The sequence below is a fragment of the Topomyia yanbarensis genome, chromosome 2, assembly GCF_030247195.1.
Source record: "Topomyia yanbarensis strain Yona2022 chromosome 2, ASM3024719v1, whole genome shotgun sequence".
In the NCBI taxonomy this organism is placed as follows: Eukaryota; Metazoa; Arthropoda; class Insecta; order Diptera; family Culicidae; genus Topomyia; species Topomyia yanbarensis.
Genome location: NC_080671.1, coordinates 374264810 through 374290069, shown reverse-complemented (window position 1 = coordinate 374290069; position 25260 = coordinate 374264810). Strand labels below are relative to the sequence as shown.

Sequence of the window (25260 nt, the reverse complement as noted above, 5' to 3'; positions counted from 1 at the left end):
AACTGTCACAATTACTTGTAATCGATAATTTCAAATTTTGGAAATTTATTTGGAACACATTATTTCTTGTTTTCAAAAAAAATATTTCGAAAAAATGTTACCTATATGACTATATTTTCAAAGATAAGGCAGTTATAAAACTTGTAATTTCTTGGTCCCGTACAAATACTTTTCAGAAAATAGAAGCAAAAGAATTCTAATTACAATGTTACATAAAAAAGACTATTACGGATCGTTTAGTTTATCTCTTATTTCTCAAAACAAGCTTTTCAAAGTTGGACCGTTATTGCATTGAATCCCTAATTAGGTAAAACAAGCTGTATTTCCGAGCCCCATTTCTATCTGAATGGCATTTCCTACGCTCTTTTTTGTTACTGCGGGTCAGCTGCTTGCAGAGTTTCTAAAGAACAACTAATCGGCCACAGCAAATTTCATTCCAGTCGAGCTGGGACTCGGAGAGTAACGATAGGTAACACTGCTTGGTTTGCCTTATATTTAGACAATAATTTGCATACTCTCCCAACTTCAGCCAAGTGTAACGTCATAGTACGGTACTTCTTTCTCCACACAATTAACCAGAATGTTGATTATTGATCGGAAATGCCCAATCAAGTACCAACTGAAGTTGCTTAGAAATTACAAACAATCTTAACAATTCTCGATTTAATGAATAAGTAATGAAAATAAACCATCTATTACGTCATCCAAAAATGAAGAAAACAAGGTAGCAACACTTACATCCACATCGCAGATGGGAATTTTCTGCGGCCCATTTTCCACAATATTAGGGGCCATCTTGAGAACGTTGTGCTGATTCCGGGTCGGCCACTCGAAAAACAACAATGATTACAGCACAACAATCACAACCCGGTGGCGGCGCGCGGAAAGGTACTCCTAATGAAAATCCGTTATAAAAATATAGCTCAACTTTGCAGTTCGTTTTTCGTAGCCCTTCTAGCTTTCTGTTGTTGCCTTTGGGCCACGGTTCAATTTCTTCAACTACTTTTTCGCTGGCAACAAGAGGAGCACATTTGAACTGACACTAAAAAAAAAATATCAGCCACCGTGGCTCACTTCGATTGATGCCGGAAAACCAGCGTGTGCATCAGAACGGATGTCAGGCTGCTGCCATGTATCCTTTGCTTCCCGAGACTGGTCACAGACCGTCATTCACTCACTTCTGACGGCACTAAATTTGCAAAGCCGAACAAATTCGGACGGCAAAAAGGAGGCAGTTTCTTTTCCCATGCAAAATTTACAACTGGATCGGACCACTGCGCGCTCTAAACTGATTCGATCGAGGAGCGGCGGACTAGAAGGCACGCATCGAATCATGCCTCATGGCGCGCACATAAAAACGTTGTTGACTACCTAGGGTGTCTCGTCCGTCCGTTATAGTTCCGAGTGCGGTGATTTTTATTTTTGTACTACACAGGCTAACGAATGCATCAGGTAGGTTAATAATCGGAAAGTGTTTTTGCCAAGGTTTTTGCATATTTTTGACCGAATCGAATAATGTTTGACCTGCATTGAACCAGACCAAGCGCAGCTAGAACGTTATGATTGTTAATAATGTGAATAATGTGTTGGGGTGATTGCCAATTATAGCAGACAAATTAACAACTTTCTGGATATTTTAAGAATCTAGCATTTTATTTTTATATAGAAATTTAACCCCGAGAGCTAGTTGAAAGTTCCACCTCCCGGTACGATTTAGATCCACCCAGCGTCAAACATATCAGCTTAATCAGCTTTGTCGGAAAACTAGCTTCTAGTTCTAGCTTAATCTGCCACGGCTCAATTTATTTCTCAGAATTCATAAACACATGATGAGTTTGCGAGTTGTTTTCCAGAAATGTACATATAAAGGCTATGTCGCAGGGTAATCAAATGATACGTCGTGGATCGTTCTTTTCTAAACGTGCGTTGGTATTTACGGCAAAATTCCACCTTTTCTTTAATATTACTATAACTCCGGCAATTTATAGCTGATTTTGATAATCTATACGGAATAGTAAAATTTTTTAAATTGTTCTCTGATGTGAATTTATTTGAATAACAAACGCCAATGAAAACTACTTCCGTGACAAACTAAGAGAAATTGTTCTTGAGTTGACTTCTCGACAAATATATCATTAGGGCTCAAAAGCCAACTGTCAAAATTCCATTTGAGGGGAAGTTTCGGACCCACCGGTTAGCGCCTAGACCAGCCGTTGATAGCATACAAAAGAGAAAAGTTTTCTCTTTCGTTTACTGATGTGCACTAAAGACTCGCCATCTCTATCTTATTCTTATTATTTATCTGTAAGTGTCATTCCAATCGAGCACGAGACTTGTCAAAAACACTCAATCCGAAGAAAACCGTTCTGGAACGAGGGGCATTGACAAGTCTCGTGCTCGATTAGAATGACACTGACAGATAAATGGTAAACAAACGATAGATGTGTCGAGTCTTTATCCAGAGGGATTCAGCGCCGTAACTATGCACCATGCTTGGGTAATAATGGTTTCTCCAGAAGCAGAACTCCTCAAAGTGAATTTTGACAGTTAGCTTTTGAGCCCTAATCATATGTTTGTCGAGACTTCTTTCTTTTTATTGCTTTGGGAGTAAACATGATCGACTTTTTCTACTTCTGTTTGCTGCGGAGAAACTAAGGCCAAGGGGCATGTTCTGGGACAGACCAAATATCATAATAGGTTGCAGGTGATTGGTACATAATAAGAAGGAAGGTTAAGGATGTTTAATGTATGATTTGTCTTTCTCCTATAGAAAGGTCATTCAACACTTTAAAAATCGACTTTTCAACCGAGGCCCGGAGGGCCAAGTCTCTTATTCTATTCGACTCTGTTCGTCGTGTTCGGCAAATGTCTGTTTGTGCGTACTTTTTGCCTTTCTCATATAAAGAAAGGCTATGCAATCACTCCAAAAATCGATTTTCAAGCCGAGTGTCATATCCCATTCAATTAAGTTCATCGAGATCGCAAAATGTCTGTGTGTATGTATGTGTGTATGTATGTGTGCATGTATGTGTGTGTCAAATAATGTCAATCAATTTTCTCAGAGATTTGAACAAAATGAACGGTATAACGCTCCCATAAGACGCTATTGAATTTTTAGTTGATCGGACTTCCGGTTCCGGAGTTACGGGTTGATGAGTGTGGTCACACGGCAAATTCCCATATACACTGGTAACCCTATGATGTCCGAATAATGTAATACATATTCATATACGTGTAACATTACTTGGATTTGCGGATCTAGATCACTAATGACCAATTAAAGTAGTTTTGACCACATTGGTCACCTATGACGGATCTTGATGCCCTCTGGGAACTCGCCAAGTTCTCGAGCTAATGTCACACCTATTTGCCAGCAAACTCTTAACCGATGTTTACAAACCTGATTTCAAATGAAAGATATAATACTCCCATTGACTGCTATTGAATTTCAATCAGTTCTGACTTTTGGTTCCGGAGTTACAGGTTGGTAATTGCGAAGCCGTGTGGTGTCCGGCGGGCTGAAATCTTTTTGCACTATTTCAACCAAGAATAGAACCTCTGGGAACTGCTCCCATGTCGTAAGAGGCGACTAACAACATGCTAGGAGTTCCTAGGCCGAGGTTTTGTTCCGTACCGAAGACTTAATCTGGGCGGACCTTAAGGTTTACCATATTACCCTCTTTCCAGTCTGTATTTAGTGAATCACTGACATATACCTTTTCTGATTCGCCTTTCTTGATTGTGTACCAACGTTTTAAGTTTCTTCTGGCGGTTGTATATTAGCCGTAAATGACGAAATCTAATTCTACACTAAGTAACAGAATATATTAATATACCGGCACTTCCACGCCAAGGTTTAACTTCCAAAGCTTTGGCTTAAAAACCGTTTTTAAAAAATGGAAACTTTCATGCAGGAAATTTATTGAATTGGCCTAAGATGGAGCTGTCGAATTTCACAAAAAGCTTTTTATGTTGCAAGTGATCTGTAGTTGTGTTAAATTAGGTATTTTTCTATTATATTTGGAACCGTCTACCGACAAATCTACATTTACGAATACCTCCAAAAGTGACTTCTTGAGGTCTCATGAAGGCCTGACACTAGCTTTATGATACTTTTGCTTTTCTAAACAGTAATAAAAATCTCAACATTCAAGAACTTCACTTTGTCAGAAAATGTAGGGCCATCGGAAGCTAAAACTTCGTAAAATCGCACTCCTGGTCCTTTTTTCAGTGCAGTACTCTACGTCACTCGTTCAAATTTGCACCGCTCTTATGGTAGTCGGTATTTGCTAGTATTACTGTTCTCCCATCCATTCTGGTAGTCAAACGGTGGGATAGCAAAATTCTTACAAGTTTCCTATCTCATGCCTCCACGCGATTCTAAGTCTATTGATGACATTTGGTCCTTAGACCGCAGAATGAGAGGGTGCGAACAGAATGAGAGGGTGCGAACAGATCTAGTCGAGAAAACATTGCCGTAAAAATGAATAGTTGATCGGAAATTAGCCCCAATACGACTAATCTGACTAGTATCTATGAACACGGCTCAATACGTATTGAAAATTCGCCGCGTCTGTTTTTATGAACCTAATTTAAAGCTCCGTTATTGCTAACAAGCCCGTGCATCAGATTAACAATCCTTTATATTTCCCTTCAGTGTTCGGTATTATCGCTCGTATACTTGTATTCCACAAACAATCCGATATGGAAAATAAGAAATACTTTCCTTGATTTATAACATCTCGCGCTATTTTTGCCAGTATAATATGCTGTCACTTGGTAGTTTTCAAGCCAATAAATATATCGTAGAGAAGAAGTAGCGAGTTCTGTCCAAATACTGTTGCAATAAATAGTGATCCGGCCCATTACGCAGATAAGATTAGCTTTTCCAGGCAATACTCCCACGATCGGCTGTGTGGAGTTCAAATTGTTTTTGTTTAGGGAACATAGTATACTCTCGGTAGCCGGCTGCCCAGAGTTTAAAAATAACCAAAAACTAAACAAGATCATCTCTTTTTCGAGTGATCGTGCACTCGAAGACTAACTAAACAACTACCTAATAAAATATGCTTTACAGGTCGCATCGTTTGCTTGGAGCGAATCCTAGACCTGATACCCTTCCAAACCACCAACTCCGCGACACCTATGGAAGAGTCTGATGAATCGTCGTCCTTCCGTTAAGTAGGTGGAGCATCAACACTTCCTGTCTACCTTATCCTTTATCCTTCCCCGTGAACGATGGAGATGGGGGCGGCCGGCAATGATGGCTATCATGCTGTTGAGGTTTTAATATGGGTCGGATTGGTATGAATTCCTACTTACCACTTCCTAAGCAACTCTTATTAGATAATCAGCAGTCAAACATGATGAAGTCAGTGTGCAATCCGCCAAAATCATCGTCACAACGCAACGCAACGGAGTTACAGGTTGGTAATTGCGGTCACATAGGAATTTCTCATATAAACCGGTACAATCGTAATACCTCATAGATTTAAAATCTATTGAAATGAGCATCTATTTATTTCGATTCGCAGGCCTAGATCACTGATGGCGAATCAAAAATTATTGGAATGTATTTTCCACTATCGATAAATCCGGAAGTCCTGGGGTTCCGGGCAAACTCCATGTCTAAAGCCACTTCGGTGATGACAACCAAATTTCACTAACATAGTCTCAAATGGAAGGTATAATATGAAGTTCGGTGCTGAACCCTCCATCTTCCCCTCCACCTCCTACCTCTCAACCACCAGTCCTCTCTCACCCCGCACCCTCTCCCCCACCCTCTCAGACCAACCTCCCTCATGCATTTCGTTCATCCACCCCGTATACTACAATAAGTTAGATGATTTCCGACGCATCCTCCCTCTCCCACTAATTATATCCATTCCCTTCTCCACCATGAAGTTAACACGAAGACAACATTGAACTCACGCTGATTAAGCTATATAAATATTATATTTTTATTGGTTTCAAGTGTGTCAGTATCGACATGTTGCTTATCAGGTTCGTGACAGTCGTGAAGTTATATGTGCTCATCAAGTGTAATAAGAATGTAATAGACATTTCCACAATGTTATATTGAACATAACCAGCCATTGAATCATAGTTTGGATAAATGGGCAAGGCACAATTGCACCGCTACGAGGAGTAAAACAGGTTTTATAGTAAGGTTTGAAAAGCTTAAAAATCCTGGCCTGTAGTGTATTGGCATTGTATGTAACTCACGACTCACGTTCGTGCCTAATCACTACAAACATTCCTTACTCTTTTTACGAGCTTCTCCCCCACAAAACTATGAATAGATGTTACTTCGTGGGGGGAAGGGGTCGTTGTACTTTTGTCGAACCTCTTTCTTCTCTTGGAGTCTCACTTGGCTCACAGAGAACAGACATAAGCTAGAACAAACTTTCCCGAAGAACCTGTGTAAACATTTAAACGAAAATACGTTGAAAATCACCATCGCATACAGGTTTGCATGCGTGAGTCACCATTGTATCCAAGTTTGCACAATCCCGTATAGCGATTGCTGGCCGATCGAAGCGCCGGGTGTGGCAAGTTGCTACTTGTTGTTGTCATTTCAAAGCGACAGTTATATTTCTTACACATCTTGAAAACTTTACTTGTATGTCATTTCTCAGTGCTTGGCTAGACCATTGAGTTTTGATTTAACTCGTGACTCTCCTCTTGATTCTTGTCTCCATCTATTACGCCGCCGTTTAGCTCTCGTCCCCGTGAGCCGTTTAGGTGTTGATTCATTGAGCCATTTAGCTGTTTACTGTTTTCGTGAGTCAATGAGCACCCGGCCTTATCACGATCTACTTGGATAGTCCCCGACGGTGAACTTCGACCGATAGTTCCCCGAAGGAGGAATTTCTCCCGATACCGACACCCGCTTCCTTGAGGCATTTGGCTCCCAGCTTTATCGAGAATAACTCGGATATTATTCTACTCCGTCTGAGAGTTCCCCGGCAACGAAATTTCTCTCTATACCAATTTTAGCTTACTGAACCAATTAGCTCCCATTTTCAACACGATCCTATTGGGTAGTCCACGGCGGCAAATTTATTCTACCGTGAGCTCCCCGACGGGAGATTGCTCCCGATACTAATGTTCATGTCCTTGAGTAAGCTGACCAACTCTGTCGAAAAAATCCGTACACCATGCGAACAATCTACCTGAGTGTGGTGAATTATTACGCTTCGTTGCTGCAAGGTGTCCGGATTTTTTCGTCAAAGTTGGTCAGCTTATCCTTGAGCCATATAGCTCCCCGGTTCGTCCTGATTAACTTGGTCAAGTCCCCAGCGGTAGCCTACTTGCGAGCTACCCGGTAGGGTATCGAGGTCGGTCCGGCGATTCCGGTGAAGCCTGACGTCCGGTTCACTGACGCCCCGACGATCCAAACCCGGTGCTATATCGCGTACTACTCAACTGGTCCCCGACGGTGGACCCAAGCTGCACCGTCAGAGATCTCCGGCGGCGGAAATTCTCCCGAAATCCGATTTGTGCTTTCACGGCGGCGTTCTAGCCAATGACGCTACTTTGTTGATCCCTTCGCCACTTCCTCGGCAGCTCGGAGAGTATGTTGAAAACATTCGGCAGAATCCTTGTTAATGCGTTAGTTGTCATCGCAGCCTTCTCACACACATAGTCGACATGGCTGTTGTAATCACACCCAGGTGCTTCAGCGTACGCATCGATGAGATGGATTGTCCCATACACACGCTGGATTTTTTTACGATTGCTGACCAGCACTACCTCGGTCTTGTGGTGAGCCAGCTGCAACTTGACGTCAGCCATCCAGGTTTCCACGATGCCTATTGTCTCTGCCGTCAATATCTCCACATCCTCAAGGGTCTCGCCGGTTATTATCAGGACAACATCATTTGCAAAGCCGACGGTTTCAACTCTCCTGGGCAGTTCTAGTATTACCACTTTTTTATTTATTAACAGATTAAGGCCGAAGTGGCCTGTGCCGTATACAAAAGATTCCTCCATTCCACTCGGTCCATGGCCGCGCGTCGCCAGCCACGCAGTCTGCGAAGGATCCGCAAATCGTCTTCCACCTGGTCGATCCATCGTGCTCGCTGCGCGCCACGTCTTCTTGTACCGGTCGGATTGCAATTGAGAACCGTTTTCACCGGGCTATTGTCCGACATTCTGGCTACGTGCCCGGCCCACCGTAGTCGTCCGATTTTCGCGGTATGACAGATGGGCGGCTCCCCCAACAGCTGATGCAACTCATGGTTCATTCGCCGTCTCCATGTGCCGTCTTCCATCTGCACTCCACCGTAGATGGTACGCAGCACTTTCCGTTCGAAGACACCAAGTGCGCGTTGGTCCTCCACGAGCATGGTCCAGGTCTCGTGCCCGTAGAGAACTACCGGTCTAATAGGCGTCTTGTAGATGGTCAACTTCGTACGACGGCGAACTCTGTTCGACCGAAGTGTCTTGCGGAGGCCAAAGTAAGCACGATTTCCTGCCACGATGCGTCTACGAATCTCTCTGCTGGTATCATTGTCGGCGGTCACCAGTGAGCCCAAGTACACGAACTCTTCAACCACCTCGATTTCGTCGCCACCGATGCAAACTCGAAGCGGGCGGTTCTCATTCTCTTCTCGTGAACCTCTTCCTATCATGTACTTTGTCTTCGACGTGTTGATGGCAAGTCCGACGCGCTTGGCTTCTCTTTTCAGTCTGATGTAGGCTTCCTCCATCTTCTCAAAGTTTCGTGCAATAATATCAATGTCATCGGCGAAGCCAAGTAGCTGAACGGACTTTGTGAAAATCGTACCACTCGTGTCGATCCCTGCTCTTCTTATTACACCTTCCAGCGCGATGTTGAATAACAGACACGAGAGACCATCACCTTGCCGTAACCCTCTGCGTGATTCGAAGGGACTCGAGAGTGTCCCTGAGACACGTACTACGCACATCACCCGATCCATCGTCGCCTTCACTAATCGCGTCAGTTTGTCCGGGAATCCGTACTCGTGCATAATCTGCCATAGCTGATCTCGATCGATAGTGTCGTATGCGGCTTTGAAGTCGATGAACAAATGATCACCACTGTATCACCACTGCGTTGTATATTATATTCCAGAGCGTTTGGCCAAGTATGCAGTCCCGAAGTGACCCAAATCGACCTCTGCTCCATGTGCGTTTCGTAGACCAGTACTCGGTTCTGGAAGTAACTTTTCAGAACCTTGCACATACCATACACTTCGGAGCCCGCATTCTGTGCAGCGCTACGGTGATCGCCTCCAGCTGGCACTGTTGAACGCGTTCTTCACGTCTATCATCACCACGGCGCAGTAGCGATTACCCCTTCTCTTATGCTTCAATGCGATCTCCGCGCTCGCGATGACTGTGCGGGTGGTGTCCACCGTCGATATCCCTTTCCGGAACCCGAACTGCCTCTGCGATAGTCCGTTCTCACTTTCAACATAGGTGTTGAAAATTATCCTTTCCAGAAGTTTACCAAGAGTATCCAGCAGGCATATAGGCCGACACGGTGCTGGATCTCCTGGTGGCTTCCCTTGGTTTTGGCAGCAACACCAGCTTCTGGATCTTCCATCTGCCCGGGAAATAGCTTTAACCCAGGCATTTCTGTAGAACTAACCTGAACATGTCCGGAAACGCCAAGATCGCGGTCCTCAGTGCTACGTTGGAGATACCGTGCGGACCGGGAGCTTTCTTCGCTTTCAACCCTTTTGCCACTTTAAGCAGATCGTCGTTGGAAACTCGATTGTCACCAGCATTCCCACCGGCTACATTGCTAGCCACGCGGTTGGGTCGGGCTTCGAGAAAAGACCCTCCACGATAGTTTTCAATTTGTCAGTGCATTTTTCAGCTGGCGTCGTTGGACCCTTGATCTTAGCCATCACGACACGGTAAGCGTTGCCCCAGGGGTTAGCGTCTACTTCTCTGCACAGCTCATTGTACCAGGTAGACTTACTAAGAACTATACTGCGTGTAAAAACGGCCCTAGCCGCCCAGAATGTCACCTCACACTCTTCTCTGACTGCTCCCTTGTGTGTGCGTGTGTATGCATGTATGTATGTGACCAACAAACGCACATCGGTTACTCGGGGATTACGAACCAATTTTGTCATACTTAGTCTCAAATGAAAGGTACAACGTTCCCATAGGCCGCTGTACCGGAATAACGGGTTGAACAGTGCGGTCATGCATGAAACTTACACATAAATCGGAATCGATATGTTATCTAAAAGAAGCAAAGTTTCATGAAAGATGTTCTAAATTGCATGGATTTATAGCTTCAACTCTCTGATGCCCAATAAAACCCATGATGCTCACAAATTTAGTCTCACTGCAATTAAATTCCAAAATTAACTGCTATTTGGAATCGGAGTTCTAGTTCCTGTGTTATGGGTTGAAGTATGCGGTCACATGTGCATTTCCCACATAAACCGGTGTAATCATAATATCTAAATGATGCATAACTAATTGAAATGTTAAACACTTGAAACTGTTAATTCTGATCACTAACTGAAAATCAATGTCTCTTTGACCACATTGAGAACCTTTGAGTATTTCGAAAGATCCGAGCGAATGGTTGAGTCCCAAAATTGGATTCATACCTGTTTCGATTCTCACATTCATAGTCTTAAACGAAAGGTATTCATGTTGATTGCTACCGAATTTCATTTGAACGAATTATTGGTTCCGGAGTTATGGGTAAAAGAATCCGTTCACACGATACGGTCCCATATAAACTTTTTTCTTATAGAAAGGTTATGCATATAAACTTTTCTCTTATAGAAAGGTTATGCAATCACTCTGAAAAGGACATGTTATCAGAGGCCCGGAGGGCCGAAACTCCTATGCTACCCAGATCCCAGACAAACTTTGAGCGGCCGCTGTTAATTTCGTTGAGTGAAACAATTATGATGCACATTCACGTGTCACATATTCAATCTAATTGGCGGTGACTTCCAATATTATCACGCAAGTTGACTGTTTTTTAGTTAATTTTACCATAAGAGATTGAACGATGAGAACGTGATTCCTAAAAATCACGATTTTTCATTCGCATTTTATACATTGATTTAGCGAAAATACTTTGTTCGCGGCACTTTTAGAACTTTATATGGCGCATATTTTTGCTGAAGCAACAAAGTTATTGTCTAGTCTATTTAAAAGTTATGTACGATTTTAGTTGAAAAATATACCATTTTCAAAAATAATTTATTTTTTTAAAGGAATAACGCTCTTGCAGTTTTTTACTGAAAACTAAAAAAGTTTCGAGCTTTCAAATAAAATTGACTGATTGAAAATCTATCAATCTTCGAATATATATAGCTTTGAAGAAAACCATTTTTGTTATGAAAATCGCTGGTAACTGTGAAAACAAGAGATAGAAACTTAATTGTTTCGACAAAAATGAGCGTTTCTCAAAGCTCTAGAAAACACTAGACCAAAGCATTTGCGAGAAGTTAACACATAAAAAGATATTAAAAGACAACGAATTTTTCAAGAGTTACCCTACCTTAAATATTCAAAAAATCATAACACATGAACCATTAGAGAACGTCATATAAGTTCAACAAAGTTGCTTCATCTTGTTTCATAAGTTTGTAAAGCATTATGTAACTGAATTCCACATATCTAGAAAGTTGATCCTTTGAACAGCTCATTTACAAGGGCTACCCTAATTTAACTAATATAAAAAGTCGGCTGAAAAATACTGAGAAAGATTGCCGGACACACTATATATCTATATATAGATAGAAGATAGATAGATTTAACAAAGAAAAAAAGTAACGAAAACCATGAAACGATCTGACGCTTAAGAAAAAAATTATTAAGCTGAAACCGATTGATACTCCGACGACTATTGATAAAATATTCATTTTTTCTAGCACCACTGCTGTTGATTGTCCAATTATTTGAAATTTTATTTTGATCTTCTCCAAATGTGTCTAAATCAATTATCTGTACTGTTTGGCCAATTCACAAGAGTTTTGAGGAATAAATTGGGGCTTCTTTTGTACATAATTAGAGAAAGTTCAAAATTGCATATAATTTGATCGTCAGCGGCAGTGATGCTATGCAAAGTGAAATTTTCATCGATCTTCAGGGCATCAACCGGTTTTTTCTTAATAACTTTTTCCACAAGCATCAGATTGTTTCGCAGTCTTCTACTTTGTTTCCTAGACAAATTTCCTATAAAAATTAGATATCTATTTATTTTTAGGAGGTAACGGTCGACTCTTGGACAAATTATTTTACAAAAGACGATTTCCCCACACGAAATCCCATGTAAACTTTAAACAATGGGCGCAAAAATATAGTTTCACCGATCGAGCTTAAAATTTGCAGAGTTGTTTTGGGAGCTAAATGGGACCCAAAAAGTTACTCGGAGCAAAATTTTATTTTTTTCATGCAACCGTGTCCCACTCAAAATTGTTTAGTAGAACAACTTTATGCAAAAAACAGCATCTCTGAAACATCGGAATATGAAAGAATGGGTTTTCCCCTTTCATTTGAAACTAAGATCTAAATAATCCGTCGGGGGGTTTTCCAACTTTTTTTTGTAACAATATAGGTTTTACTACTGCAGCTAGGTCATATTTCTGTCCCCAGATGGTGCTTTAGACATTCGAACAACACTAAAAGTGATAATTTAATAGAAAATTTAATTGTCTACAAGTTTGACAACTAAAAATTGATCTGAAATCACCCGGAAAAGTTGTTTAAGATTTTAACGATGTTATATCTAAGATAGTTTCACACGAGGCCTAGTGGTTTGGAAATTAATTATTAAAAAAAAAATAATTGGGTTTTGTGCATTAAAATGGTTGATGGAATTCATTACAACTTTTTCGTTGACAATTCTAATTGACCTTCTGAAAATTAAGATGTCTGACAAAGACAGAAAACTATTTGTGATTTTGGTTCAAGTTTGTTATCTTTCCCGATAGATTCGAAGGAACTTCCATTCAACGTGATGAATCACTCAGCATCTTGGAAAAGAACATTAATATTAAGGGTGGGCGAAACGCGATTCTGATCTGTGCGGTACGAAACGAAACGGATAACTCTTCCGTATTCTCTTAACGATACGAAACGAAACGAAATTTTAGTAGTACATGTTGTTCGCAACACGAAATTCTATTTTGACGAAAACATTTTCGAACTATTGCGAAATTTTCCAAAAAACTTTTGATATAAGGAAAGTTAATTTATTTTAATACGCGAATTGAGAATAACTCCGGCTGCATCGGTTCACCTTTCAATAAATAAATTGTTATTGTTAAATCGATTTAACCAAGGAACAGGTAAAATTAATTGAATTTTGATAAATTTCGAAAAGTTTTGCAAACTTTGCAGAAACAGGCAAAAAAATCCGCGAAACTTGCGAATTTAAACGAAATTTCAGAAAAAAAGTTGCTCTAGACCCCCCGAAGGATTATTTTGATGTTCGTGTCAAACGAAAGGGGAAAGTCCCTTCTTTCATATCCTGAAGTTTGAGAGATGCTGAACTTTTTTGAATAATTTTGTTAAAAAAAAGACACCGTGAGTTCGTTACACACTGGCTTGAATAGAAACAGAAAGTAAACTGAGTGTCTATTTAGAATTACTTCTTTCAATAACTTACTAAGGCTGTGAACCATTTGGCGATTTTTTTAACCTTTAGTTAAAATTTGACAGTTCGAAAGTTTTTTCTCTTGAATGGAAAAATTTAACCGAGAGAGCGAACCAATTCAAAAGTTGACATATCGATAGTTGTTTAGAATTGACAGCTGCGATGACCACAAGTTGGTAGAGGTGAGAACATTTGTCGATATTTTAAAATTAGTTTTTTTCTTATTACATTAAGTATGACAGTCATAGACTCGAAAAGTAAACATCCACATCATGAAATAACCCAAACAAATCTTAACACAACACGTTATCGTTTCCAGCTTTATCCCTTATTTTGTATTGAAAAATATTGACAACCTCAATTAGGTACAGAAAATGTTTCCACCTTTTTATTCTCCATCATGGGTAAAATTTTAACCATCGAGCTGTCAAATTTAACTATCGCTCTGTCAATTTTAATCATGCTCCAGAGTAGAGTTATTTTGCAAATAACTTTCGAAGTGTCAGATTTTAACTAAAAGTTAACAATTTCACCAAATGATTCACAGCCTAAAAAGGGAGTAAACTTATTAGTCGATAACTAAGTATTGGGTTTTTCATTGGCTTCAAAATAGGATATACCTAAAACTAGTTGAACTATAGTAACGAACAAGACACACCCTAACACATGTTGCATCACGCGATCAACACACAGCCGACTCTCACGCCACTCACAGTGAGAGAGGAGAAAAACCGCACGTTTTCCCTAACTCTCTTCTTGGAACGGTGGAAAACAGCCATAAGGTGGTTCGATTCCGAGGGCAACGCTCCGCCGGCGGAGGGGTAGTGGCCTAAAATGTTCATGTTTGAGAGGAAAGAAGTCTGAATGAAGGGGATGATAAAACAACGCGTTAATAGAGATTCCTGAGGAATTCCGGTTCTAATCAAAGTTTGACTCAGCTGATAAGAGGTTATGTTTCGTTCGATAACGGGCGCATACACCTAGATTGGAACGCATTCAGTGCGTGCTTTTATGAATGAAATAGTTAGTACGTGGTCATCTAATTTGAAGCGTAAATATAAATTACGTAAGAGCAGCCGAACCGTTATTCGATAACGCATTGAACCGGTATTATGTAGTTTATGAATTTTTAAAAATAATTTGAATTCATTGTGAAACCAACCATAATTTTACTCGAATTCCCCTATATTCTGAATCAAACGTTGACATACCAGTCTCTATATGTTTGCGACCTAATTTGAAAACTAATCTCACAATGTCTAACGACAATAGCAACTACCGGCTGACGAAACTGAACGAAATTCGACTAATAGCCATGTTTCGACAATTAAAATTCACGCCCCTCATGTGCCACATTTCCTGAACACTGACAACTGGACAGCAATGATGTGGCACCAGCTTTCGGTGGCAATAAGCGATAATGCCCGAATCACGTTGCTGTTGTTCCAGTTTGTCGCTTTTATTGACACCGTGCAGTCGGGATGTTTCGGTTAGTTGTTCGCTCGATTCCATATGGCACACATCTAGACATTCTTACATAAAACTGTTATATTCAGCTGGATTACAATTCCGAAATGTATATCCTTATCCGGGTTGGGATTTTCAAAAAAATCGGCCCGTTCATTTGAAATGTCTATTAAAATCTGTCACTTGACAGCAACCTCAAAGCCTTTTACTCTTCGTAGAACGTGCATCAATCGTAATTATCGTTAAATGTGGAAAAATATAACCCAAATTTCCAAAATATATTTTATCGTTTTACTGACTTTATAATTTGTGTGTAAGAACTTGTAAAAATTTAAAATTTTGCATCTGTTTATCTTTTAGTCTCGAAGCTCTGACTGTGCCAGATTAATCTGGCATAATGGCGTCTCTGATCCTTACCTGCTCAACAAGTGCTGCTCATTGTTTCAGTTGAGGCTGAAATTCAACCAGATTGTTCGAAGCAAACTTAGTTTACTGAGATTCCCTCATACCACCAACAATTCACGTGGACCAAACCCAATAATAACCAAAAATATTTGCTCGATAAACTAGCTTAACTTCTTAAATTAGCTTAAAAACAAAAACTTTTTGCTAAAATTGAATTCTACACGCAGAATTTTATTTATGCATCGATAGCATACTTTTCTATCTGCCTCTCGTTTCTTTTGCTGTAAATTTTATGCATTGGACATATTCGGTCTATTCACTCATTGAATGCTTACTAGAAGTATATGCATGAAAATGCATAAAAATCACAGCAGAAGAAAAGAGACGGGAATAGAAAGTATGCTAACTACGCATATTTTTGTTTCTCAGTGTAGTTATTGCATTGTCCTAATAACTTCAATTTTGCTTTGACAACAAACTGTTGAGGAGTGTCCACATTACTCATCTCTCAGCTATATTGAAGAATCGGATTTTAATGTGGAGAAGGGTTGCCAGATTTACAGATGCTTCAGTAAACTTACAGATGATTTAACCATTTCTCGGCTTAGATTCTGGCTGGATGCTGTTGGCTCGTACCAAAACTTGTCGAATGTAAACTTAGGCTTCATTTTACTCATCTTTGCAACGAAGAGATAGAGAAAAATTTTACCCCCCAATAACATGAGTTTTGTTTTGGTGCACATTTTTTGCCCAGTAACTAAGAGAGCAGAGAGAAACCACATTCTCTCATTGCTGGATCCTCTTGCTTGTGACAGAGCAAAGCTTTATAAGATGCTCTGTTGTTACCTCATCACAGTCTGGTGGAGCAACGGAGCTAAATTGCTCAGTTGGCAGATGGGAATAAAATAGTTTCCTCTTTACCCGCAAGGGAACCAAATTTAGTTCACTTCAAATCAGTGTTCGAATATTTCACTCGGCTTTCATGATAAATATTAATCCATGTTTTACCTTCTGGGCATAGTAAAGATGTTTGAATTGGGCAGATTCTAGTTCAATATCAGAATAACATTAAGGGGACACACCATTATAGAGTTCGCAAAAATAGGCATATTTAAGGATTTTTTCTTATCACAAGAAAGTGATGAATCGAAATATTGCTAAATGAGATTTGTAACATATGCATAGAACCACAAAAATGTTTCTTTCGAGTAATTTCATCACAAGATAGCAGCTGTGCAGCATTTTTCCTCCATTCGAGTGTTTTTGGTAGGGGTCCACGGCCTGACAACTAACTCCCGTAATTTTTGACATAGAGTCAAAAACTTTATGACTTATGACAATAGCAAGCGACGTACGAATTTTTTCGATATGTTAATTTTTCGCGAAATGGCACACGTTTGAGTGGAAAAATGCCGAAAATCGACACAAATAGTTAATTTATCAAAAATTAAGCAATATGAAATTAAAATCCAACGTACGTCACTGGAGAAATCAATTTCGAATATGCTGTGAAAATTTCAAAGCAATCAAAAACCATTATTTGTTCAAGTTGCATTTCCTGCCAACTTAAAAAAAAGGTTCGAGAAAAATGCGTTTAAAGTTTTCAGTACACTCGAGGTTTACATAAGAGGCGTTGCGGAATAATTGACAATTTGAACATTTATATCTTGTTTTCGTCTTCCATTTTTTGGGATATAATTTTTAACATCCTCAAGCACATTTTAGACCAATAAATAAAAGTTCGACCTTTTAAAAAATCTACGGTGGTGTAATCCCTTAAATCACCATTAGACTGATAAAGGATATTGAGACTATTTTCATCCTAATTATATTATAACCCTACTCATTTGAAGCCTTTGGTTAGAGAAACGTCTGCAATCTTTCTTCATTTCATTGCCTCAAATGGCAGGGTGATTATTAAGGCACTCGAATTATGTTTTCGTTGCGTTTAAACACCAGTATTCGACCATTTTCCGCCTTCAGGGGCGGATCCAGAAAAAAATTTCGGGAGGGGTCCGAGATTCCGAATTTAAAATGAACATTCCACAATTAGAACTACGTAATAACCTTATATCAGTTGAATATCAGTTATGTTGGACAAATTTGGTTTGGAATGATTTTGAAATAGAAACTTATATAAAATTGAAACTAATTTGAAATTTCTCAACAAGTAAAAACATTTCGGAGGGGGTCCGGACCCCCAAGACCCTCCCCCTGGATCCGCCACTGTCCGCCTTAATTCAATCTTTACAAAAATACAATCAACGTTGTCCGAAATACATTTTCACAGACATGTTTAATTAAAAGTGTCTTAATATTGGTGCTCAAATGTCTATTAATTTGCTCCACCGAACGTGCAAAGATTACACGCTTAGTTTGAATTATTGAGTACCGGAAAATTTTACTTGGGTTTTAAACAGCAAGCCGTTCAGTATTTAGTAAACCAATTCTGTTACCAAACTCTCCGCAACATTCCTTTTTTGTCCAAGCGTCAAAAATACTCAGAAAATTTTCAGCTGAGAATTACTGACTTATTCAGTAATTTGATAATTTAATTTGACGAATTGCTAGTGAAAGTAAATTTATCTGCTTTTTACTAGTGGTACAAAAAATTTAAAGACGAACGAAAGAAATCTTACATTTGCTGAACATGATCACGAATTTTAGCCCGGGATTTCTGAACACAAAACATTCTCATTATCAAAAAAATCGCATGTTCGCAACAACTATCAATAATGTAGAAAAAAAACAGGCCTGCCAATGAATGTTATCAAAAGCTTGCCTCTTGGAAAAGCCGAATTATTCCCACTTTTTCGCGGTTGAATCTACACTTATTTGCACTACCCGGCTTCTTATTATTATACTTGCGAGTCAAATCCTTTATCCAAAATCGTCATGTGTAAAATTGCCCTAGTCAATGATTAAATACTCCTCAAACAGCTTTAACAGGGTTCTGTTGAAAATTCATAGTTTTACGAAAGACTAAGAATTATTCGCAATGTGCAAATACGTCGTGTAAATTTTTTTCTGCGAAAATGGCGAGTTTACAGAAGTTTTTGACGAGGTTCGATGATGTTTAACTTTTTGCTGAATGATAAGTCAGAATTTTACTGGATGGTATGATAATGTACCGAAAAAAAACAAAAGTAATAATAAATTCAATTAAAAATATTCCAGGTTTCAGCAAATTATTCGTTAAACTACCGAAGTTGCTGAATAATGAATACTTTTTCGCAATTTTTTAAATCAATTGCGGATCCCCGTAAAAGATTATTTTACTGTGCAAATTGTCAAATGAAATTAGTGAACAACTTTGGGATGGCTTAGTGTGTATATATAAATGGCTGGTTTAAATTAGCAAAGCAAAAATGAAGTACTCATTTGATATAAAATACCGCCATTCTGTTGTTTTCGAAACTATCTTATTTTATAGATTTGTTTCACACATGCTCTTTCTGTAACTGAGCATCTTATGACGAACACTCCCTCTTGAATTGGGTGAGAATTAATACTTTCGCATCCCCCGGCGTGGTAGAGATATGTGTGAACTCAAAAAATAAATCTCTTGATTCTCGAGAGCATGTTTTCTCGCTTTCGGTGGGAGCTAGTAAACAGCCCTACTGCGTTTAACTGCTGGCAGAGAGAAAATGAGCTAATATCGAGAACAGTAAGGAAGCCTGCATGTAAACAAAGCTCATTACGTAATGTCAAACTGGCGCCCAGGTGGCGATATTATTGTAGTTCAATAAGGAACAGAGCGTCGCCAGAAAATTATTTCCCAGATTATGTTTCAGAAAACTTCCGGTGAGCATCCGGTCCCCGTCAAGAACATTTTTCTAAGGTATGCTAGCGGGATGGGGCCAATCATGTACCAAATCGGGTTTTTATAATTTTGGGAAAAAAAGGTTTTTTCCCGATTAAAACCGTTTTTTTATGGGAAGATTGGATTTTTTGCAATTTTTTGATATTTTAATAACTGAACACTTATGTACTGTCATTGTCATTAAGTTTTGTTTAAATCTGAAAATTCTGATAAGTTTCAGTCAATTTGAACGCTGATTCAACATTTATTTACGAATTTTGTAGTTAAACAAGTGAAATGTTAGCTGTTCAACATATTCCACGCTAAGTCGATTGAGTTTCTTACTGTGAAGGTAGGTATTTTGAGTGAATACCTACCTAATTTCCTTAAAAGTGGAACAGCCCATAAAATGAGAAACAGGACTGATAAAAGTGGCTTGCGCACTATTATTCTGCATTTCACTAGTCAGAGTAACTATGACTGTTGTTCCCTATATACAATTTATCTATATTATATAAAACTAGCTAGAATATTTGACTGCCTTTTTGACTAAATGAGACACCGAAAAAAAATCGCGAAAATGCTGCGTAAAACCCGTTTTAAATATATGAGAATGTAAAAATAGGAAATAAAATTCAAGCGTAAAAATCGGACAAGAGCTATTCGATATGAGTCAATTAAAAAACCTTCAGTATAAAAACCTTAAAAAATATATCCGATTCTTTCAAAGGGCTTTTCATTATTCGACTTTTAATCTTGAAGGTAACGTTATACGTATTTTCCTGCGAGAGAGTTATAATGAAGGATCATCCTTGCCTACTATTTTCGGGTGAGAACTTTCTAAGGGATTCTTATGCTGAAGAACCCTTGTCTGATTTTTACGCCTGATTTTTATATTCAAATTTTACATTCTAAGATATTTTTAATAGGTTTTGCAAAGCATCCTTGTGACTTTCATTTTTGGTCGTTCTAATATAAATGCAAGATTTTTAAAAACGTTAAATTAACCTCATAAAATCGATAAAACGAAAAAACCCATGTTTCGGTTGGGTTAAAATAATTTGGGAAACAAACCCGGTTAAAACCTAAAAATAAAAACCCGGGAAGATGGGATTTTTGCGAGCGGTACATCACTGAATGGGACTAACCGAGTCCCAAGAACTGAAGCGGCGCAAAGCGGCTGATGATTATCCGGACGAGGTGGCTGATCTCTGCGATCTCTCGCAAGCAAACCTGTGATCCAATCGTTTGCCGGCTTACTCAAAAAGCGAACTGTCAAAAGTAAAGAATCTAACAAAAAACAGTACTAAATAATTCTCAGGAAAGCGAGGTTAACTTGGTCATTAAAGAACCTAATAATAGGAGACGCAGATTCTTTGTCACATATCAAAGATTTTCGGCCTCTTTTGAAAATTGCACAGATTTTTGTAAATAAAATGATTTTTCCAATTTGTATATTGAAACGATTTGTAAATTTGAGATTATTTTTAGCATCGGATATGAAAAAAATGATTTTCCGTCCTGGATTTCAATATGGCATCACTGTTCAAGCTTGTGGCATCACATCACATCACAACAAAATTCAATTCCGATGATCAAAGGCACTTTCTGCTACGGTGCTCCAGGTAGGACATTAGGTAAAGCGGATACCGCCACAGAAACTGTCTCCCTGTAGCTGTTGTCATCATTGTAATTATGTCTATATGCTTCAGACACATCAGTAAACAACTTCTCAAAGTCGACGATAAGGGCATTCCGGTTTGAGGGAAGCCAACGAAAGGGGTTGTAAAACAATCGATTACTGTTTTTGGCAGCCGAGCTTGAGGGGTACCATGTTAAATTACCGACTATGATGGTAGTGTGTAGCTAAAGTTGGTAGGTACCTAATTTACTGTACGATCAGCAAGCTTCCAGCCGTAACTAAATATGACCAAGGAAAGCATTTTTTTTCGCAAAAGCAAAAATTATAGAGTGATTCGCCACGTTTATGTATAAGCGCGCTGTCTGTGTTTCTGTATCCGTCTGTCTACACCTTTGGCAAGTGGTGCGCGATTATGTTTTTAACTTCTTCCGCATCATTGCATTATTTTCATTGGCATTCTTTGACACATATTGGAAAGATTTGTAGTGGTCTAGCTTAGCTAAAAGATTGTGATTTTGGAAGAATTCATTAAAATGCAGAATCTAAATACGCATTCGATAAAGAACATCTGCTTCTAAATGCAATTTTTTGCTTCTAATTATACGCTTTTTTCATTTTCTACACATTGTCAAAATTCGCGAGATTTTGCTCACATTGTTCTGGGTTCAATTTTGATCCGCGTGAGAACTCAATATCTAGTTTCGCTTACAACTCCGGAATATACAAACATTCTGTTAAACCGGTCAACGTGCTATATTTCCTTGAACAATACCAGTCTCTTGAAGTAGATAAAGATTTCATTCGAACCAAACAACCATGACACATCACCTACGCACCCATCAGCTGTTTACCTAACTTAGCATTGATATAGTGTGGCTATCAGAGTTTACAATTTTCGCATTCGTGAACAGAATAAGGCGATATTTCACCTACTTCGACCAGCAACAAAAAAGCTAGCATACGATGTAACATTGTTTGCTCTCCAAATTTTTTCGACAAGACAGCATTGGATCTTATCTTTTCGCGGTATAATATGAGATGATATTTTCGCGCCTAATGTAAAACTGCCGAATAACTAATGGTTTCGCAAAAAATCACAAAAATGAGTAGATACAGATCCTTAGAATGAAAATACTGCAATAATGTGGGGAAATAAATTCTATAATGTAATATATTAATGGTTTTTCTTGAACTTAATTTATCACGAGGTTCGAGGCTACGAAATTATCACGCTTCCAGCAAATTCTCGCAATTTCTTGAAAGGTGAAAAGTTGGGTCCGTGCCTACTAAGGATGAAAAAGCTGTGCGATAAACTGCTTGTCGTGAGAATGAGCGAATATTTTAACCTCCGGTGGCTATCATTGTGCCCCATGTTATGGTTTGAATTTTGATCTTCCTACTGCATGACCAAAAATACTTTATATCTTCTGGAAAAATCTCGTTTTTACGTTACTAAAATAGGGTCATGAACGAAAAGCAGACAACACATTGTAATTGGTTGGGTGGGCGTAGCGTAGTTGGTAAATCGATTGCCTTGTACGCAGCGTACGTGGGTTCGAGTCCCGACCGGTTAGAAATTTTTCATAAGAGATTTTTCTAACCCGAAGCGACGAATGACCTTTAAGGTTAAAACGTGTATAATCAAAATTAAAAAAAAACATTGTAATTGTGTTCAGTGCATCTCCCGTAAACGTGAAGCTATCGAAATAAGTAAAACCTGAATGTCAAAGCAAAAACAAATGGTTTTTGCCGCAAATTCCCTGTTTAAGTGCCGATTGTACGTCACACAGAATCGCGAAGATTTCCGCTTAGAATGCAGTATCTACTAAGCGAATGGGAATCTCATTCCACAACAGTAGGTCCCAGTTGTCGCTGCATACAGCCAGAAACCCAATCCTTACTAGTAGTTCTATTATTTAACGTTTTAAAATGAAAACTACATGTTAGTGTAATGAGGAGAAGTATATTCTCATACTAAGTAACCATTTGGGGTTCTAATTGGTAGTAACACGAAATATTGGATTACTGTTCAAGATACCAGTAACCTCGAGATCGTATGCACAAAAAAGTACTTTTTGATTAAGAAACACGTCTAGTGATATAATGTTTAAAAGTTCCTCTACAGTGTGTCCCACATTTATACGTTCACCCTTATTTTTCCAGGATATTTTTTTTAATTCAAGCAAACTGCATCAAATACACTGGTGTGTTTTGTTAGTTTGTTATGAGAGATTAAGTGAAAAATGTGTCCCACATTTTTCCGTTCTCTCGATTTTCTTAAAATAACTTTTTTTGCATTCAAACATACTGGAAACGCTGGTAGTTTAAGTGAAAAAAGTGGTGCCCTACGTTCACTTAGGAAAATACAGTTTTTCCCAAACAATGCTTTATTCAAATAATTATCAAGTAATAATTTACACCAGCGATTCTCAACCTGGGGTCCGCGGACCCATAGAGGGCCGTAAAGTCGTTGCTGGGGATCCACGAAGAAAAATATTTACTCCGAATTTATATTGAAATTTCAAATCTTGTTTCCTAACAGACTGAAAATGATATATTTATAGCATACAAAATCGATGCTTAACCGTGGGATCCACAACAACCCAAAAGAATTTCAAAGGGGTCCGTGATACGAAAATTATTAGTCAATTGAATTCCCATCATTTTCGAATACAAGTTTCATTCGCTTTAGCATTTAATTATTACGATTTTCTACATTTCTTGCAACTGACGAATACTGCTTCACGTTGTCATACACATCGGAGGACATTCAAACATTGCTTTCTCCGGACGTAAACCCGATTGAAAATGTTTCGACTGTTATGGTTCGCGACATCGGTGATAATGTTCCATACAAGTAGTAACAGCATACCACCTTGAAGACATCCACAAATACTTGGATTCCCGTTATCTACCTGTCTTAACGATGAGCACAGGCTTCGGTTGCTAAGCATTGCGTGTATGCAGTTCGTGGTATATAAAGGTCGTCCTAGATCTTAACGTCCCCACAGGTAACGCGAATTTTACAATTATTTCACGCACAATTTGTTGCAAAACTGCAATGCAAACTTTCTTCAGAATATGTTTGAAGTGCTCATATCCTCTTTGAAGTAAAACTGGAGTGATTATTTTTCTTGTTTAAGCTGGATTTTTGTATTTCGAATTCATCTAGTCTGTAGCACCGACTTGTGACCAAGTTAGACGATCTTTCGAAACTAGTATCCAGATTAGAACTAGTTACACACTAACAGTTCAAACAGTCACACGACACATATTACGCCAAAAACAACTGGCAAGTCCTGAGTGATGTCCCAGGAACCAAACGTCTGGCACTGTGTAAAAATTATTGTCAAAGAGAAAAATTACATTGAATAAATTTGTGCATTGAAGGCACAAGACTAACTTAAAATTAAGTTGGATTTTTAAGTTAGGTCTTATGCCATCAATGCACAAATTGGTTCAATCAATGTTCTTCCCTTTCGGAATACATATTGCATAAATTTTAAACGGCCAGTTAATCGATTCGGTTGTCAATAATTCTATGAACTAATACCTAAGAATTAGAACTAACTATAAAGAACTCTAGGGCTGTCGTCAGTGGTGGCTCCATATAGATTGAAATGTGTCTTCCCAAAAGACAGACTCGAATGTCTTTCGACAGACAGTTCATTCGAAAGTATTTCGATCGAAGTGCATTACTTAAGCTTTGCGAGCCGACTTACATGAGTCTGTGTTTGCGTTTGCGATTTCAAGCTCTTCTATATAACTTTTTTGAGTTTAGTAAGCTCTCCATTCCACCAAGGGGAATAAGTGTATTTATTTTATCCACAACCTCATTCAAGTCAGTTAAAGATTCTTTATATAGGTCGCAGTTCATAGATTTGGGATTACGATAAGCGTGTCTCACATCAAATTGCATCAAGGAAAAAACGCTGTAGAAAAAATAAATGGTTAATTTGTATTGAAAATTTGAGTAGAAATAGTTTAGAGTGTATTAGTTACAAGGTATATTTATCGCTGTCAGTTCGAAAATTGTGAAAAACGATATCACCCGAACAGCAACGTCGTGAATTGAAAATCCTCAACTCTCTCATCGGGACATCGGAAAACAAATTGGAATCCTGCAGTTAACGGTGAGTCGTGTAATTAAACGCTACTACCAAACTCTCAGCATCGAACGGAAGGAAATATGCGGTCAGAATGGCAGTTCTATTAGTTATCAGGATCACAAGCGTGTAGTGAACGCGTTCAAGCGGAATCCCAATGCTTCAGTCAGGAAAGTTGAATCTGTCCAAGTCTTTCATTCAGAGAGCCAAGGACCGGGAGGGCATACGC

General features: G+C 38.9%; 1 protein-coding gene across 4 annotated transcripts in view; it reads right to left on the bottom strand.

The window, feature by feature from the left end:
• Positions 1–25260, bottom strand: part of LOC131684596 (choline-phosphate cytidylyltransferase B-like) — a 90060-nt gene that overhangs the window by 23319 nt on the left and 41481 nt on the right. Inside the window, exon 1 of one of the 4 annotated variants that reach the window (XM_058967605.1) lies at positions 739–1283. The exons of the other annotated variants lie outside the window; for them this stretch is intronic. Within the exon in view, the coding sequence (XP_058823588.1) occupies positions 739–795 (57 nt within the window). The 5' untranslated portion in view covers positions 796–1283. Of the gene's footprint in view, positions 1–738; positions 1284–25260 lie in introns of those variants that run through there. 4 annotated transcript variants of the gene reach the window in all.